The sequence below is a fragment of the Anarrhichthys ocellatus genome, unplaced genomic scaffold (assembly GCF_004355925.1).
Source record: "Anarrhichthys ocellatus isolate YVR2014 unplaced genomic scaffold, GSC_Weel_1.0 scaffold246, whole genome shotgun sequence".
Lineage (NCBI taxonomy): Eukaryota > Metazoa > Chordata > Actinopteri > Perciformes > Anarhichadidae > Anarrhichthys > Anarrhichthys ocellatus.
This window is the reverse complement of record NW_022280276.1, coordinates 87,447-104,554: the sequence shown is the minus strand read 5'-3', so window position 1 is coordinate 104,554 and position 17,108 is coordinate 87,447. Positions and strand designations below refer to the sequence as shown.

At 44.7% G+C, this 17,108-nt stretch overlaps 2 protein-coding genes across 5 annotated transcripts in view; both read left to right on the top strand.

Annotated features, from left to right (window-relative positions):
- Positions 1-579: 579 nt before the first annotated feature.
- On the top strand, positions 580-10,986 carry med16 (mediator complex subunit 16). Of its 3 annotated transcripts, none has more exons than XM_031879317.1 (15): positions 580-1,166; positions 1,555-1,662; positions 1,750-1,919; positions 2,002-2,283; positions 2,359-2,508; positions 2,746-2,851; positions 2,922-3,077; positions 3,190-3,404; positions 6,295-6,501; positions 7,335-7,545; positions 8,158-8,291; positions 9,360-9,552; positions 10,068-10,284; positions 10,423-10,506; positions 10,758-10,986. In XM_031879317.1, exons 1-15 carry the CDS (start codon positions 1,028-1,030, stop codon positions 10,882-10,884), a joined length of 2,499 nt encoding a protein of 832 aa, XP_031735177.1. In that variant the 5' UTR covers positions 580-1,027; the 3' UTR covers positions 10,885-10,986. The 3 variants fall into 3 exon arrangements, with proteins under 3 accessions (XP_031735177.1, XP_031735176.1, XP_031735175.1); XM_031879316.1 differs by having other exon boundaries at positions 2,359-2,658; XM_031879315.1 differs by having other exon boundaries at positions 2,359-2,851.
- Positions 10,987-11,068: 82 nt separating this feature from the next.
- Positions 11,069-17,108, top strand: part of plppr3b (phospholipid phosphatase related 3b) — an 11,183-nt gene continuing 5,143 nt past the window's right edge. The window contains exons 1-7 of one of the 2 annotated variants that reach the window (XM_031879321.1): positions 11,069-11,854; positions 13,700-13,790; positions 14,094-14,279; positions 14,564-14,690; positions 14,999-15,194; positions 15,274-15,331; positions 16,427-16,600. In XM_031879321.1, the coding sequence (XP_031735181.1) occupies positions 13,710-13,790; positions 14,094-14,279; positions 14,564-14,690; positions 14,999-15,194; positions 15,274-15,331; positions 16,427-16,600 (822 nt within the window). In that variant the 5' untranslated portion in view covers positions 11,069-11,854; positions 13,700-13,709. The other variant, XM_031879322.1, reaches the window with a different exon arrangement.

The window sequence follows — 17,108 nt, the reverse complement described above, 5'->3', positions numbered from 1 at the left end:
TCATGAAAACACAAATCTTTCTAATAAATGAAGAAAGTTGTTTGTGGTCCTTTTGTTGTTCAGACTAAAATGAACATTTATTTAAACCAGATGGTGAATCAGAAAACATATCAAATATAAACTAGAGTTTAATCTGATCTGACTTCACTCTGGCGTTAAACTCAGTCAGTCAATCAGTCCGATCAGCTGCAGCGTCCAATCACATGACTGATGAAAAATGAGGGGGCGTGTCGGCCGTTAAAACACTTCCTGGAAGTCTGTTCTCATGGCTCCTCAGAGATCCCTCCTCGATCCTCAGAGCAGAAATAAGAGCTTTGGGACGGCCATCAATATGGAGGAGCAGAACAACTTCCGGTTCAAGCGAGGACCGAGGAAATTACAAATAAGAGACTTGAGATGTACCCCAGGTTCACTATGAGACCTGGTTCAGTCTAAGATCTGGTGTTACACCCCTACTGGTTTTCAAACCGACTGGTTCTTCCGTGAGTGTGTTGTGTTAACTTAACTTATTATTATTATCATTATTATTACTATTATTAATAGCCAACAATCAAGTGTTAAATATTAAAATTATACATAAAAATATGATTTTATAAAAATGTGTTTGTTGTCCAATCAGCTCTTTGATCTGGCGTTTCCCATCATGCATTGGGTCACCTGGCTCTAAAAACTCTTGTGAGGTCATCGTTACCACGAGTTCATGACTTCAGAGCAAGTCGGACACAAATCTACCCAGAATGCATTGTGTGGCTCATCTCCAACGATCTTATTATTATGAAAGTTTAACTCTCAGGAAGGTTTTAAAATGTGGCCAAATTTATGTATTTTATTTTAATGAACTTGAATGAAACCTGAACTCTTCATTGTTAATATACAGATAACGGTCGTTTTATTTAGTAAATTATTTTAGTATGTTTAATGGAAAGAAGTCACCTGTTTCTTCTTACCTGTTTTTAAATGTGACCAGCTGTGAGTCACGTGTGTGTCTTCAGGTGAGACCTCCAGCTTCTTCTTCTGTGGTTGAAACATGGAGTTGGCGTACATGTGTGAGTGGGAGAAACGACCAAAGAGCACTCACTGTCCGTCCATCCCTCTGGTCTCTTCCTGGTCCTGTAGGAACCTGGTGGCCTTCACCACCGACCTGAAGAGTGAGGACGACGACAAAGGTGAGCACCTGCAGCATAGACACACCTGCAACACAGATACACCTGCAACACAGATACACCTGCAGCACAGACACGCATACGACACGCCTGCAGCACAGACACGCCTACGACTCGCCTGCAGCACAGACACGCCTACGACTCGCCTGCAGCACAGACACGCCTACGACTCGCCTGCAGCACAGACACGCCTGCGACTCGCCTGCAGCACAGACACGCCTACGACTCGCCTGCAGCACAGACACCCCTGTAGCACACCTGGAACTACTAAACCAAGTCAGCTGACAGGATTAATACTTCGGTAACAGAAACTGATCCTGTAAGAATCTGTGAGGTTCTGTTTTCTTTCTGTTTTCACTGTTTTACAAACCATATTGTGTGTGTGTTCCAGATGTTAGTCACATGATCCACATCATCGACACTGAGCACCCCTGGGACGTTTACTCCATCAGCTCTGGGCACACTGAGGTCATTTCATGTCTGGAGTGGGATCAATCAGGTAAGATTTACCTCACAGTCTGTTTATTGATCTGTTTGTGTGTTTATTGATCTGTTTGTGTGTTTATTGATCTGTTTGTGTGTTGAGGTTCAAGACTGCTGTCTGCAGACGGTGACGGACAGATTAAGTGTTGGTCGATGTCGGATCACCTGGTAAACAGCTGGGAGTGCGTCCTCTCCAGCTCTCTGGACGGAGATCCAATCGTGGCTCTGAGCTGGCTGCACAACGGAGTGAAGCTGGCTTTGCACGTTGAGATGGTAACACAAACAGACGCTCCAAACTCTTGTATATATCAGACAGTTAATAAGTATATAAATCACGTGTTTGTTGTGGGTTCAGTCAGGTTCTACAAACTTCGGTGAGAAGTTTTCTCGGGTGAAGTTCTCTCCGTCTCTGACCCTGTTTGGTGGTAAGCCGATGGAGGGCTGGTTGGCGGTGACCGTGAGCGGTTTGGTCACCGTGTCGTTGTTGAAGCCGGGCGGCGCTCTGTTGACGGCCAGCGAGAGTCTCTGCCGGCTGAGAGGACGGGTGGCGTTAGCCGACATCGCCTTCACCGGAGGAGGGAACATCGTGGTGGCGGCGACCGACGGCAGCAGCTCGTCTCCCGTCCAGTTCTACAAGGTCAGAACCTCGTTGTCATAGTGTTCTCTGACCATCATTGGTTCCAGTAACAGTAAACATGTTCTCTGTGTTCAGGTGGTGGTGAGCGTCGTCAGCGAGAAGTGTCGCATCGACACAGAACTGTTACCATCTCTGTTCCTGCGCTGCACCACCGACCCTCTGAGGAGGGAAAAATACCCGTCTGTCACCCACCTCAAGTTCCTCACCAGAGAGAACTCTGAACAGGTAACAAGCAGAAGCAGAGAGAACTCTGAACCTATAACAGGGAGAACCAGAGAGAGCTCTGAACAGGTAACAAGGAGAACCAGAGAGAACTTTGAACTTACAACAGGGAGAACCTGGGGAACCAGTAGAACCACAGAGTTCTCTGAACAGGTAACCAGTAGAACATCAAGAACAGACCAGAGAGGAGTTGGTCACACAGAACTAAAGAACCTGACAGAACATCTGTGTGTGTTGCAGGTTCTGCTGTGTGCGTCCAATCAGAACGGCAGCATCGTGGAGTGTTGGTCTCTGAGGAAGGAGGGACTTCCTGTCAACAACATCTTCCAGCACCGCTCACCAGTTGGTAAGAGACCACACTGGTTGAACTGGGTCAGTGCTGGATGTTTGACCTCTTACCTCCCTCCTGTGTCCAGTCGGAGAGAAGCAGCCGACCATCTTGAAGTGGAGGATCCTGACGACCACCAGCGACCTGGAGCGAGTGTCGGCCGTCGCTCTGCCCAAACTCCCCATCTCCATCTCCAACACGGACCTGAAGGTGGCGTCAGATACCAAGTTCTGCCCGGGACTCGGTGAGCGCTCCGCCCGTCTGTCAGCTGTGTTGGAACCGGGTCCTGGTCTGAGGATCGGTTCTCTCCTGTGTTGGTACCAGGTCTGAGGATCGGTTTTCTCCTGTGTTGGCAGGTCTGGCTCTGGCCTTCCATGACGGCAGTATTCAGATCCTCCACCGTCTGTCCCTCCACACAATGGGGATTTTCTATGGTTCCTCCTCCGGTCAGAGACCCGGAGACGAGTCTGCCATCAAACGCCAGAGAACCGGAAGCCCGGCGCTCCACTTCAAGGCCCTGCAGTTCTCTTGGACTTCACTGGCACTGGCCGGAGTGGACAACCACGGGAAGGTGAGCTCGCACACCTGAGTACTGGTGGTCAGAAACCTGTTTCATTATTAGGGCCCGAGCAACCGACAACGTCGGGCCAGCGAAGGCCCTATTGATATTGTACCCGTTTGGGTAAATGTATGCATGGTTGGAGGACTTGCCATGCATGAAAACTCATTAAATTTTGGGGACTTGTCAGGCCTGGTAAAAGTAGCCATCTGAAAAAGAATGCATCTTTCTGTGTAAAAAAAAATGGCTCTCTAGCGCCCCCTACAAGTCGGACCGGCGACGCCCCTCGGCCAGTATGTCCGATTTACTTGAAATTCAACACACATGTCCACTTGAGCTAGATCTACAAAAAAGCCAATCAGACCCCTAAGCTCCGCCTACTTAGATTTTCCGCCATATTGAATTTAGTGTAAAACACATTTTTTGCGAACTCCTCCTACATGCTTGGTCCGATTACTACCAAATTGGCTGTGGATCATTACTGGATATAAGTCATCAAAAGTTATCAAAAGCTTTTTGATAACTCTTTTCGTTTACACGATATGGACCAATAAACTTCTTAGGGGCGTGGCTTAATATCAATACACATAATCTCTCAACCGTTTGTCCTAAAATTACAAAACTTGCAGCATATGTGCACATCGTATCCTGTAACATACCCTGAGAATTGTTTTGCAGTCAACCACTAGGGGGCGCTACAGTAAGCCCGCGAAGTTGTGCTTTTTTGTCACTTTTTGCATTTTTCAGCCTTCGCACTTTAACGAACTCCTCCTAGAGATTTTAAGCGATCAACTTCTACTTTGGTCAGGATGCTCTTAAGACCTTTGTGATTAAAAGTTATCAAAATCGAGAGTTTTCATTGAAGAACCTTGACGTGGCGGCCATTTTGCCTCATTGCCTCATCAAAACATAAGTTATTATAAGTTGTTATAACTCCAAGGCGACCATGGCTCACTGGCTTAAGAGGGTTGTCTGGTAACCGCAGGGTCAACGGTTCGATCCTCTACTGAGCAAGACACTGAACCCCTGGCTCCCCGGGTGCCTGTCCCTATATACAGGGATGGGTCAAATGCAGAAGTCAAATTTCGTGTATGTGTATATGACAATAAAAAGGGTTTCTTTGTTTCTTTCTTTCTTCTTCTTTCTTTCATTATCCACTCCGCACAAAATTTCTTCTGCATGATGCTACTTCAAGCCTAAACATACTTCAATTGAAATAAATTCAATAACTCATAGCGCCGCCTGGCTAAAGGAAATGTCATATCCTATACTTTTATTTATTTCTCCTAGCCAGGTGACCTGATGAGTCTAAAATTTGGTAAGGATAACCTTAAGACATTGATGATGGATCATCATGAATTTTGTGAGTTTTCGTTGAACCCTATTGCCATGGCGACGCATCGTTTGCCATGAAAAAGGAAGCTGATGGTTTAGTGAGTTGGGATGCTCAAAAACTCATGGAACTTTGTACATGTGTCACAGGTCATTGGAAGAAATAGTTTATATGATTTTTTTTTTATTGGCCGTTTTAAATTGCCTCTATAGCGCCCGTACAATATTTCAAAAGAGCAGCCCTAGCGCTACGTTTTGGCTACATGTATGAAACTTGGTAGGCACATGTATCCTATGGAGACTTAAAATTAAGTCTCTTGGAACCATGCTCTAAACCCTACCGGAAGTCTGCCATTTTCAATTTTGTATGAATTTATACAATATTTCGACGATGCAGCCCTCTATATATAAAATTTAGATGTATAACATTTGGTAAACAGATGTATCACATGTAGACTGATAAAAAAGCCCCTGGAGCTCTAAGCTCTAAACCCAACCGGAAGTCAGCCATTTTGAATTTAGTGAAAAAAACACATTTTTGCGAACTCCTACACGCTGGGTCCGATTTCTACGAAATTTGCTGTGGATCATAAGTGGATCTAGATCATCAAAAGTTATCAAAATCTTTTTGATATCTCTTTGCGTTTACAAGATATGGACCAATACACTTCTTAGGTGCGTGGCAAAATATCAATTCACATAACTTCTCAACCATTTGTTCTAAATTCCCAAAATATTCAGCATATGTGCACATCGCATACAGTAACATACCCTGACAATTTGTTTGCATTCGACCACTAGGGGGTGCTACAGTAAACCCGCAAAGCTTACTGGCTAAAGGAAATGTCTGATGTAACTCAGCTGGACTTGTTCCAAACAGTCCCAAACTTCACATGCTTGATACCACTCATGGCCTGAGGATGTCTACAAGCTAATTTTCACTAATACTCACAGCGCCACCTGCTGGCGAAAGGAAATCTGCGGTTTGTGACAAACAGCATCAGATTTACATGACTTTTACACAATGTGGTTTACATTTGACACAGAGCTACATAATGCATGTTTGCACGCTTTCTGTAGCGCCAGGCAGCGGATACAGGAAGCGTCGGACTATTTGCAAAGCATCATTTCCAGCATCAGGCGGTCCACGCCGGATTAAAAATGTCTCGCTCGCGGACGCGCCGTCCGACGGTCGCGGACATTCTCGGACGCGTAGGCCGGAGTCCCGCCGGCACCCCCGACACGCTGCAGATTGCGAGGGCCCGTTCATTGCTGCTCGCAGCTTTAATTATTATTACTTCCATTATTCTGCCCAAAATAAATCGTGATTAACGATATTAAAACTGCTCTAAAACATGCAGCGATCACCCGACATTAAGTTGTGACTTTTATGAGACTCACATCTTTTAGTAGAGAACATCCTTTGAATCTTAAATACGGTAATTACAAGTGTTCATGCTTAAATAAAGGATCAATAACAACAGTGTGATTGTGTTCTTTATAATATGCAGACTGAGTCAGACATCAGTGTCTGATTCTAGAGTTTACTTCCCTGTTGTTTCCTCCTCAGCTCCATATGCTGAGAGTGTCGCCCTCTATGGGTCAGGTGCTGGAGATGAACACGACGCTGCGCCACCTGCTGTTCCTGTTGGAGTACTGCATGGTGACGGGCTACGACTGGTGGGACGTCCTGCTGCATGTGCAGCCCACCATGGTCCACAACCTGGTGGAGAAGCTGCACGAGGAGTACATGAGGCAGAACCAGGCGCTGCAGCAGGTCAGACTGGAGCAGTAACTGCTATTCTATTTAAATTAGTGCTGGTCAAGTTGGCGCGTTATTATCGCATTAACGCATTCATTAATTGACGCCGACAATTATTTTATAGAGCGTTAACGCATTTTTTTATTTTGAAAGTCTGTGGAGGAAGTCTTCAGCAGACTACGTTGATGCAGCGTGTGGATACTGCAGCCGGTTAGAATACACTGCGTTACAACGTGCACCAGCTGTTGCTCTCCCTGGAGACTACTGGACATGCTGCGGTAAAGTCAGCAGACACTTTTAGTGCACCTATATGCTGAAATTCACGGTAAACGCATTCAAACGGCACAGGTCGGGAGCGAGCGAAGGAGAAAGTTAGCGGAAAGATTAACGTGAGACAACATCCGGTTTCTTCAGACCAACATCCGGTTTTCAGAATAAGATGCCAACAAAGTATGAATTATATTCACATTAAGTATAAAACATGCTACCTGTATCTCGTGAACCAAATGTTATTGCCCTTTTGTTCATATAGCAGTACTTTTAAAATAAAAGTGCGCAATACACTACTTTTGAATTAATTATTGAACTTTGCCATAACAAAGCGATTAAATGCGATTAATCGCAAAAAATCCATGCGATTAAATATTTTAATCGTTGCCCAGCACTAATTTAAATACATCAAACTGGTTTTACATTCACTTCATCATTTGTTATTTAAAGACCCGTCACATGTCAAAGGAACTATTTCTGATTCTGCAAATTCAACTGCTTACGGGCTTAAACTGAGATTCAGCAGTAAACTCCACTTCCCATGATGCCTCAGTGTAGCTGTATGATGTGTGTCTCAGGTTCTGGCCACACGTATCGTGGCAGTGAAGGCATCTCTCTGTAAACTCTCCACGGCTACAGCGGCTCGAGCCTGCGACTTCCACGCCAAACTTCTGCTGATCGCCATCAGCTCCACCTTAAAGTCTCTGCTCAGGCCGCACGTCCTCAACACACCTGACAAGAGTCCAGGTGACCGACTGACAGAGATCTGTGCCAAGAACATCGACACAGGTGAGATAGTTGAAGGACAGGTGAGATACCTGAAGGACAGGTGAGATACCTGAAGGACAGGTGAGATACCTGAMGGACAGGTGARATACCTGACGGACAGGCGAGACACATGACGGACAGGCGAGACACATGACGGACAGGCGAGACACATGACGGACAGGCGAGACACATGACGGACAGGCGAAATACCTGACGGACAGGCGAGACACCTGACGGACAGGCGAGACACCTGAAGGACAGGTGAAATACATGAGGGACAGTTGAGACACCTGAGGGACAGTTGAAATACCTGAAGGACACATGACGGACAGGTGAGACACATGACGGACAGGTGAGACACCTGAGGGACAGGTGAGACACATGACGGACAGGTGAGATACGTACCTGAGGGACAGGTGAGATACCTGAAGGACAGGTGAAATGCATGAGGGACATGTGAGACACCTGAGGGACAGGTGAGACACATGAGGGACAGGTGAGATACCTGACGGAGAGGTGAGACACATGACGGACAGGTGAGATACCTGAGGGACAGGTGAAATACCTGAAGGACAGGTGAGATATCGAGGGACAGCTGATGATGACCACTGATTGATCACTGTGTCTCCTCAGATATTGATAAGGTGATGATCAATCTGAAGACGGAGGAGTTTGTGTTGGACGGCCCCCCCCTTCAGTCCCTGCAGCAGCTCATCCAATGGGTTGGAGACTTTGTCCTCTACCTGCTGGCTAACCTGCCCAACCAGGTGAGCTAACAAGAACACTGCTAACGACAAGTAATGTTCCTTCATCGGGAACTTCAGGTGAGTTATGAGGAGGATTTTCCCTCCACAATACAAAGTAAAAACAAAATGACCAGGACGAGACAAAGAGAGTTATCCATAGAGCATAGAACTGGAAAAGGGAACCATGTAGAACCAAAAACATACCAAGAAACCACAGAGAGGACTAGAACCCAAGAAACCACAGAGAGGACTAGAACCAAAGAAACCACAGAGAGGACTAGAACCCAAGACACCACAGAGAGGACTAGAACCCAAGACACCACAGAGAGGACTAGAACCCAAGATACCACAGAGAGGACTAGAACCCAATGAACCACAGAGAGGACTAGAACCCAATGAACCACAGAGGACTAGAGCCCAAGACACCACAGACAAGACTAGAGCCCAAGACACCACAGAGAGGACTAGAACCCAAGAAACCACAGAGAGGACTAGACACCACAGACGAGACTAGAACCCAAGAAACTACAGAGAGGACTAGACACCACAGACGAGACTAGAACCCAAGAAACTACAGAGAGGACTAGAACCCAAGATACCACAGAGGACTAGAACCCAAGACACCACAGAGAGGACTAGAAACCACAGACAAGACTAGAACCCAAGAAACCACAGAGAGGACTAGAATCCAAGAAACCACATTGAGGACTAGAACCCAAGAAACCACAGAGAGAACTAGAACCAAAGAAACCACAGAGTTGACTAGAACCAAAGAAACCACAGAGAGGACTAGAACCAAAAAAACCAGACAAGACTAGAAACCACAGACAGGACTAGAACCCAAGAAACAAGACAAGACTAGAACCCAAGGTACCACAGACAAAACTGGAACCCAAGAATCCACAGAGAACACTAGAACCCAAGAAAATATATCTGACCTTAATGGACAAACCCACTAAAGTTAAACGCTTGTTTCCATTGTGGTCCTCATAAGAAGAGTAAGACCACAAACCTGATCTGTGTTCTCTGGTGTGGTCCTCATAAGAAGAGTAAGACCACAGACCTGATCTGTGTTCTCTACCCCCACAGGGCTCCCTGGTCCGGCCTGGTTTCGGCTTCATGAGAGACGGATCCTCACTGGGTCTTCTGAGGGAGATGTTGGTGATGATCAGGATCTGGGGTCTTCTGAAACCAGGATGTCTTCCAACGTTTACAGCGACCTCAGACAACCAGGACAGCATGCAGCTGATCTTCAGACTGCTCACCAAGCTGTGGCTCTGCTGTAAGACTTGTTATTGATCATGTTATTGATCATGTTGTTGATCACTGAAAGACTCTACTGATCATGTTATTGATCATGTTATTGATCACTTAACGACTCTACTGATCATGTTATTGATCATGTTGATCACTTAAAGACTCTACTGATCATGTTATTGATCATGTTATTGATCACTTAACGACTCTACTGATCATGTTATTGATCATGTTGATCACTTAAAGACTCTACTGATCATGTTATTGATCAGAACCAATCATTTCAAGACTCTACTGATCATGTTATTGATCATGTTTTTGATCACTTAACGACTCTACTGATCGTGTTATTGATCAGAACCGATCACTTAAAGACTCTACTGATCATGTTATTGATCAGAACCAATCACTTAAAGACTCGTGTTATTGATTAAGTTATTGATCATGTTATTGATCATTTAAAGACTCTACGGGTCACATGTTATTGATGTTACAACATGTTAAGTCACCTTGTTCACTGACTGATTCTCTGTTTCTCAGCCCGGGACGACGGACCCCCCCAGGACCCTGATGAGACTCTGATCGATGAGTGCTGCCTGCTGCCCAGTCAGCTGCTGGTTCCCAGTATGGACTGGCTCCCAGTTAATGATGGCGTCATCGTCAAGCTGCAGGGTAAACACCCGCTGAGGCTGCAGTTTGGAAAAGCCTCGTCTCTTCCCGGAGCAGGTTCTACTGCCCCGATGGAGGTCTTCACCAGGTAACACACCTGGACCTGGACTCTCTGAGGGGCTGCTGGTTCAACACACTGAGATATCACATGTACAAGTAAACAGAACACATCTAATTCATCTGTGTGTGTGTGTGTGTGTGTGTGTGTGTGTGTGTGTGTGTGTAGGAGTCTCGGCTCTCAGAAGATGGATAACCTGCGTTGTGTCCATATGGGCGTCTGTCCCACTGAGGAGAGCAAGGCCTGCACCAGGTGAGTCCACAGGAAGTGATGTCATAGCACATTCACCTGTTTCATCAGCTTCAGCTTCAGGTGTTCTAGGAAACAGGAGTACCTTTAAAGGAACCTGAACACATCACACACAACATTTACAGCTCTAGATCTGCAGGTTTAGAGCTGTAAATGTTATGTGTGATGTGTTCAGGTACCTTTTAAAGATTAAACATGTTAAATGTCTGTGATGTGTTCAGGTTAAACATGTTGAATGGCTGTGATGTGTTCAGGTGCGGCTGCGTGACGATGCTTCGTTCTCCAAACAAGACGAATGCCATGAAGCAGTGGGAGCAGCGCTGGATCAAGAACTGTCTGTGTGGAGGTCTGTGGAGGAAGATTCCTGCAACGCTCACCTGAACGCATCACCTATCACGTTCCTCTCCAAATTAACCTGTAAATAAAGTTTGTTTTGTATTTGACTTTGTAATAAAACTGTCAAAATAAAAGCTTGTTTTCTTCCTGATGTTTATTTATTGTCTTTTAAACTGGAAAATTCAAAACGATCAATGTTTTCGAGTCAAAGTATTTAAGTTGAATTTCTTTCGAAAATAAATAAACGTTTCAGAATTAAACTTTAAAACATTGAGACACTTTATTGTGATACTCAACACGTCATGAAGATGTTCCTGTTACAGGTGCCATGTTGGTTCTGATGACGTCATAGTTTAAACGGGAACAAGAGTTTATTAAGATAACGTTACGGAGAGGACCAGAGTTCTCTTCTGGATCCTCAGGACTGGATCTGATCTGGACCTGGTCTGGGTCCATTCATGAAGAGAGAGTTGAGCTTCATGAACAACCACTTCAATAACAGACATTTTTACATATTTAAAATTTGATCTTCAGTGTGTTTGTGTAAAAATACTTCACGAGTCTCAGAGGACAAGAACTTCCTTTCATCCATTCATAAAGATCAAAGATATATATATATACTATGTGTATTAAGAATATTAAAATCAGATATTAGAGCTGCTTTAAAGGAGAACAAATCCTCACGTCTGTGGCTCGGAACCTGGAGGCACTGATCACCTGCCATACACACACTCACACACAATACACACATACACTGACACATATATAATACACACACTCGCACACACGCATCGTGCAGCAGCAGCAGATCTCCGCCAGCAAACAGAAAGCGGTTCCAGATCCGCGTTATTTCAGGGAGAACGGATCCTGCATCGGGACCATCGGAACCAGAACCGAGCCGCTGTAACCCGAGACTAGCAGGCAGGTGTGTCCGGTGTCACGGCTCGTCAGCGGGTCCGGTTCTGCTGCTGGAAGACGAAACGTGATCCGAATCAAGACGGATCGATGGCCTGAGGTGAGACCGACCGATTTCTACTGTTTCTACTGAGCGCGTGCGTCTGTGAACGTGTTTGAGTGCGTGCGTGTATTACGTGTGCGTGTGTGTGTGTGTGTGTGTGTGTGTGTGTTCTGCGGAGCAGCAGATTAACTGAAGCTGCATCCGAGCCGTTAGACAATAAATCGGGATTTACCACCGAGCCGGATCATGTCTGCAGTCCTTCAGGCTGCAGGGACTGTTTACCTGTCTGTCCGTCCGTCTGTCTGCCCGCCCACCTGTCTGTCCACCTATCTGTCTGTCTGTCCATCTGTCTGTCTGTCTGTGCTCTGATTGGTTGAATATTAATTGGCAGCAGGAGATGAAGCAGAGTTTGATGTTCAGGTGTCAACAAGATACTCGACATCTGAGGAAGAGGATGAAAACACCAGTGAGACACCAACGATACACCAATGAGACAGGAGTGAGACACCAATGAGATACCAACGAGACAGAAACGAGACACCAGTGAGACATCAACGAGACATCAGTGAGACACCAACGAGACACCAGTGAGACATCAACGAGACATCAGTGAGACACCAACGAGACACCAGTGAGACATCAATGAGACACCAGTGAGACACCAACGAGACACCAATGAGACACCAGTGAGACACCGACGAGACACCAATGAGACACCAGTGAGACACCAATGAGACACCAGTGAGACACCGACGAGACACCAATGAGACATCAATGAGACATTTGCACAAGTTGCTCCTGCAGATTGTCCCTGTGGTCTCTCAATGTTAGTTAGTCCTGTATATACATATATGTGTATATATATTAGTGCTGGGCAACGATTAATATTTTTAATCGCGATTAATCTCATTGTTATGGCAAAGTTCAATAATGAATTCAAAAGTAGTGTATTGCGCACTTTTATTTTGAAAGTACTGCTATATGAACAAAAGGTCAATAACATTTGGTTTGTAAACACTTTAAACACATCAGGTTGTTGTTAGCAGCAGTATTCCCTTTACACAGCAGCAGTTATAACACAGTTATAATGATTCTGATCATAGATATTCAGCCGGTGTTCATAACTTTATCTTCATGTGTGTAAGAGATGATATTTAAATATACACCTTGAAAACTGCAAACCTATCTACGTCATGTTTTTATGTTTGTTAAATTCTCAGTAGCGATAACTAAATGATGCTTATTATACATATTACAAACAAAACACTTAAACTCGACAATATGTATTTTAATATTGTCACTGTTGTAAATTTTTTGATTGCATGATTTACTTTTATTGTGAAGAGTATGAAAAGGAAGTGCTTTTACTTTGAAGAGACAGGAAGTAGAATGGTACGTGTTCTTGACGTTAACAATATTGATGAAACGTAGAAAACCACATGTCGGGTGCAAGAGTGCGTTGTGTTCACTGTAACACTGTAACACTGCATTTCAGACAGTAAAGTGTTCCGTTCAAACAAGACGTGTCTTCCTCACGAGAAGCTCCACTTCACAACAGTCACGTTTGATCTGTAACGAGACGATGGCGCTCGCGTGTGTGTGTGTGTGAGACAAGAGTGAAGGACGGTGAAGGAGTGTAGGAGGGGTTCTGGACCCGGGGGGGGGAGAAGGAAGTGACGCCACACGAACACAGCTGTTCACTGCTTGCTGCCTGGTTCTTGTGTTAAAAATGTGGCTTAATAATAAATAAATAAATGCGTTAACGCTCGATAATATAATTGTCGGCATTAATTAATTAATGCGTTAACGTAATAATAACGCGTTAACTTGCCCAGCACTAATATATATATATATACATACAGTGTGTGTGTGTGTGTGTGTGTGTGTGTGTGTGTGTTGCAGCTCCATCAGGATGATGATGAACTCTGAGAAGATGAAGAAGAAACCTCCAAAGGACAGTTTGACTCTGCTGCCATGTTTCTACTTTGTGGAGGTGAGAATGACGACGATGATGATGATGATGATGATGGGGCGGGGTTAAATGAAACGATGTATGTGGACGTTCTGGGGGGCGGGGTTAAATGAAACGATGGATGTGGATGTTCTGGGGGGTGGGATTAAAGGAAACGATGGATGTGGATGTTCTGGGGGGCGTGGTTAAAGGAAATGATGGATGTGGATGTTCTGGGGGGCGGGGTTAAAGGAAATGTTGGATGTGGATGTTCTGGGGGGCGGAGTTAAAGGAAACGATGGATGTGGGCGAGGGTAAAGGTCTGAATGTTTGATGTGGTTGCAGCTGCCCATCGTGGCTTCTTCTATGGTGTCTCTGTACTTCCTGGAGCTCACCGATGTGGTTCAGCCGGCTCAGGTTGGGTTCCGCTGCCACGACAGAGACCTCAGCATGCCGTACGTGGACGGAGGAGACGAGCTGATCCCTCTGCTGATGCTGCTCAGCCTCGCCTTTGCCGGACCGGCTGCCTCGGTAACACACACACACACACATCCAGTGTGAAGATAAGACTGAAACCAAAACCTGACCTAGGACCTGATCCACATGGTATCTGGTCTCATCAGGTCTTTTATGGCCCTGTTGTGTTTTGGTGGGTCTCAGGTCTCAGAATGTGTCCCAGACCTGAAGCCAGAGCTCAGGGTGTGTTTGTTTTGTGCATCAGATCGTGCTGGTTGAAGGTACTGAGGGTGTGTTTGTTTTGTGCATCAGATCATGCTGGTTGAAGGTACTGAGGGTGTGTTTGTTTTGTGCATCAGATCATGCTGGTTGAAGGTCTGATCTACTGTCTACAGTCCAGACTGAAGCTCCGTCGACCTGAAGGAAGCATCAACGCAGGAGGCTGCAACTTCAACTCCTTCCTGAGGAGGACGGTGCGCTTCGTAGGTACGACGCTGACTACAACCACGAATACACCTGCAGTTACACCTTCAGCTGCACCTGCAGTCCTCACACCTGTCTGTCTGTCTACAGGTGTTCAGTCCTCACACCTGTCGGTCTCTCTGCAGTCCTCACACCTGTCTGTCTCTCTCCAGATGTTCAGTCCTCACACCTGTCTGTCTCTCTTCAGTCCTCACACCTGTCTGTCTCTCTGCAGTTCTCACACCTTTCTGTCTCTCTGCAGGTGTTCAGTCCTCACACCTGTCTGTCTCTCTACAGGTGTTCAGTCCTCACACCTGTCTGTCTCTCTGCAGGTGTGCATGTGTTTGGTCTGTGTGCGACGGCTCTGGTCACTGACATCATCCAGCTGTCGACAGGTTACCATGCTCCGTTCTTCCTCACCGTCTGTAAACCAAACTACACTCATGTGGGCGTGTCCTGTGACAGAAACGCTTACATCACTAAAGACATCTGCTCGGGTCACGACCAGCACGCCATCATGGCTGCCAGGTGAGTTATCTGTTCAGGTCGCGTTCAGTGATTAACGTGATGTTGATTCAACGTTCCGCTCCTTCTGTTGTTTTCACAGGAAGACGTTCCCTTCCCAGCATGCAACTCTCTCTGCCTTTGCTGCTGTTTACGTTTCTGTGAGTATGACTCATCTTTGTTCAAACCAACACAACTTTATTTAAAATGATGCGAAGAGATGAACACAAACAAGCTACATCCACATATATTAGGGCTGGGAAAGTTAACGCATTAATTAATTAACGCCGACAATTATTTTATCGCGCATTAACGCAGTTTTTTAATTATTATTAAGCGGACATTGTTAACACAAGAACCGGGCAGCGAGCGGTGAACAGCTGTGTTTGTGTGCGTGGCACCTCTTCTTCTCTTCCTGCTGCTGCCACCCCCCCGCCCCCCCCCCCCCCCCCCCGGGTGACACGTCTCATTACAGAATCGTGACAATATCAAAAGACATATTGTGGTGTTTTTAAATGAACATATAAGCACGAGAGAACAAACTGCTCTTAACTCAACTCTTTATTAGCATAACTTCCTCATGCAGGTTACTGCCACGCTACAGACTACAGGTTCCATGCTTCACCTACAGTCCCCTGGGTCCTAAGTCCCTCCATGTACAGCTTCTTATCATCCTCTATGTACCAACGTACATTTATAACAAATACCACACATATTACGGTAATCAGTGTTGCATATGTGTCTGACCACAATACCACAAACATAAATGATTCATTTTAATTATTGTTTTAGAGTTTTTAAAGTGTTTTGTTTGTAATATGTATAATAAGCATCATTTAGTATCACTACTGAGAATTTAACAAACATAAAAACATGACGTAGATAGGTTTCAGTTTTGAAGAAGTATATTTAAATATCATCTCTTCCACACATGAAGATAAAGTTATGAACACCGGCTGAATATCTATGATCAGAATCATTATAACTGTGTTATAACTGCTGCTGTGTAAAGGGAATACTGCTGCTAACAAGAACCTGATGTGTTTAAAGTGTTTACAAACCAAATGTTATTGACCTTTTGTTCATATAGCAGTACTTTCAAAATAATAGTGAGCAATACACTACTTTTGAATTTATTATTGAACTTTGCGCATAACAGAAAATCATGCGATTAATCATGATTAAAAAATGTAATCGTTGCCCAGCACTAATGTATATATATATTTATACATACATTTATGATTCTTGTGTTTCAGATGTATTTTAACTCGACCATCTCTGACAGCACCAAGCTGCTGAAGCCTGTCTTAGTGTTTGCGTTCTCCATCACGGCGGTGCTGACGGGTCTGACTCAGATCACTCAGCATCGCAGTCATCCCATAGACGTCTATGTGGGCTTCCTCATCGGAGCCTTCGTTGCCGCTTACCTGGTGAGACATCATGAAAAGAAACATGTTTAAACACTAACCAGGTGAGACGCCTTTAAACACTCGAGGAGGAAACAGATCAAACAGTCCAGCTGTGTGTTTCTGTTGCCATGACGACTGCTTCAGAATAAAACCAAAAGTGTGAACTCTTCATCATGTTTCAGACACTGAATATTAACAATAACAATAATAATGATAATAACAATAATGATAATAACGATAACGATAATAATGATAATGACGATAACGATAACGATAATAACGATAACGATAATAACGATAACGATAATAACGCTAATGACGATAACGATAATAACGATAACGATAATAACGATAACGATAACGATAATGATAATAACGATAATGATAATAATAATAACAATAATGATAATAACGATAACTATAATGATAATGACGATAACGATAATGACGATAACGATAACGATAATGATAATAACGATAATAACGATAATGATAACAACGATAATGATAACAACGATAACGATAATAA

Bases quoted from the DNA above. Each gene is read 5' to 3' on its own strand.
- med16 (XM_031879315.1), top strand. From the start codon at position 1,028: ATGGAGTTGGCGTACATGTGTGAGTGGGAGAAACGACCAAAGAGCACT. The intron at 3,405-6,294 runs GTGAGCTCGCAC...TTTCCTCCTCAG, and splicing joins GAGTGGACAACCACGGGAAG to CTCCATATGCTGAGAGTGTC. The intron at 9,553-10,067 runs GTAAGACTTGTT...TCTGTTTCTCAG, and splicing joins CACCAAGCTGTGGCTCTGCT to CCCGGGACGACGGACCCCCC.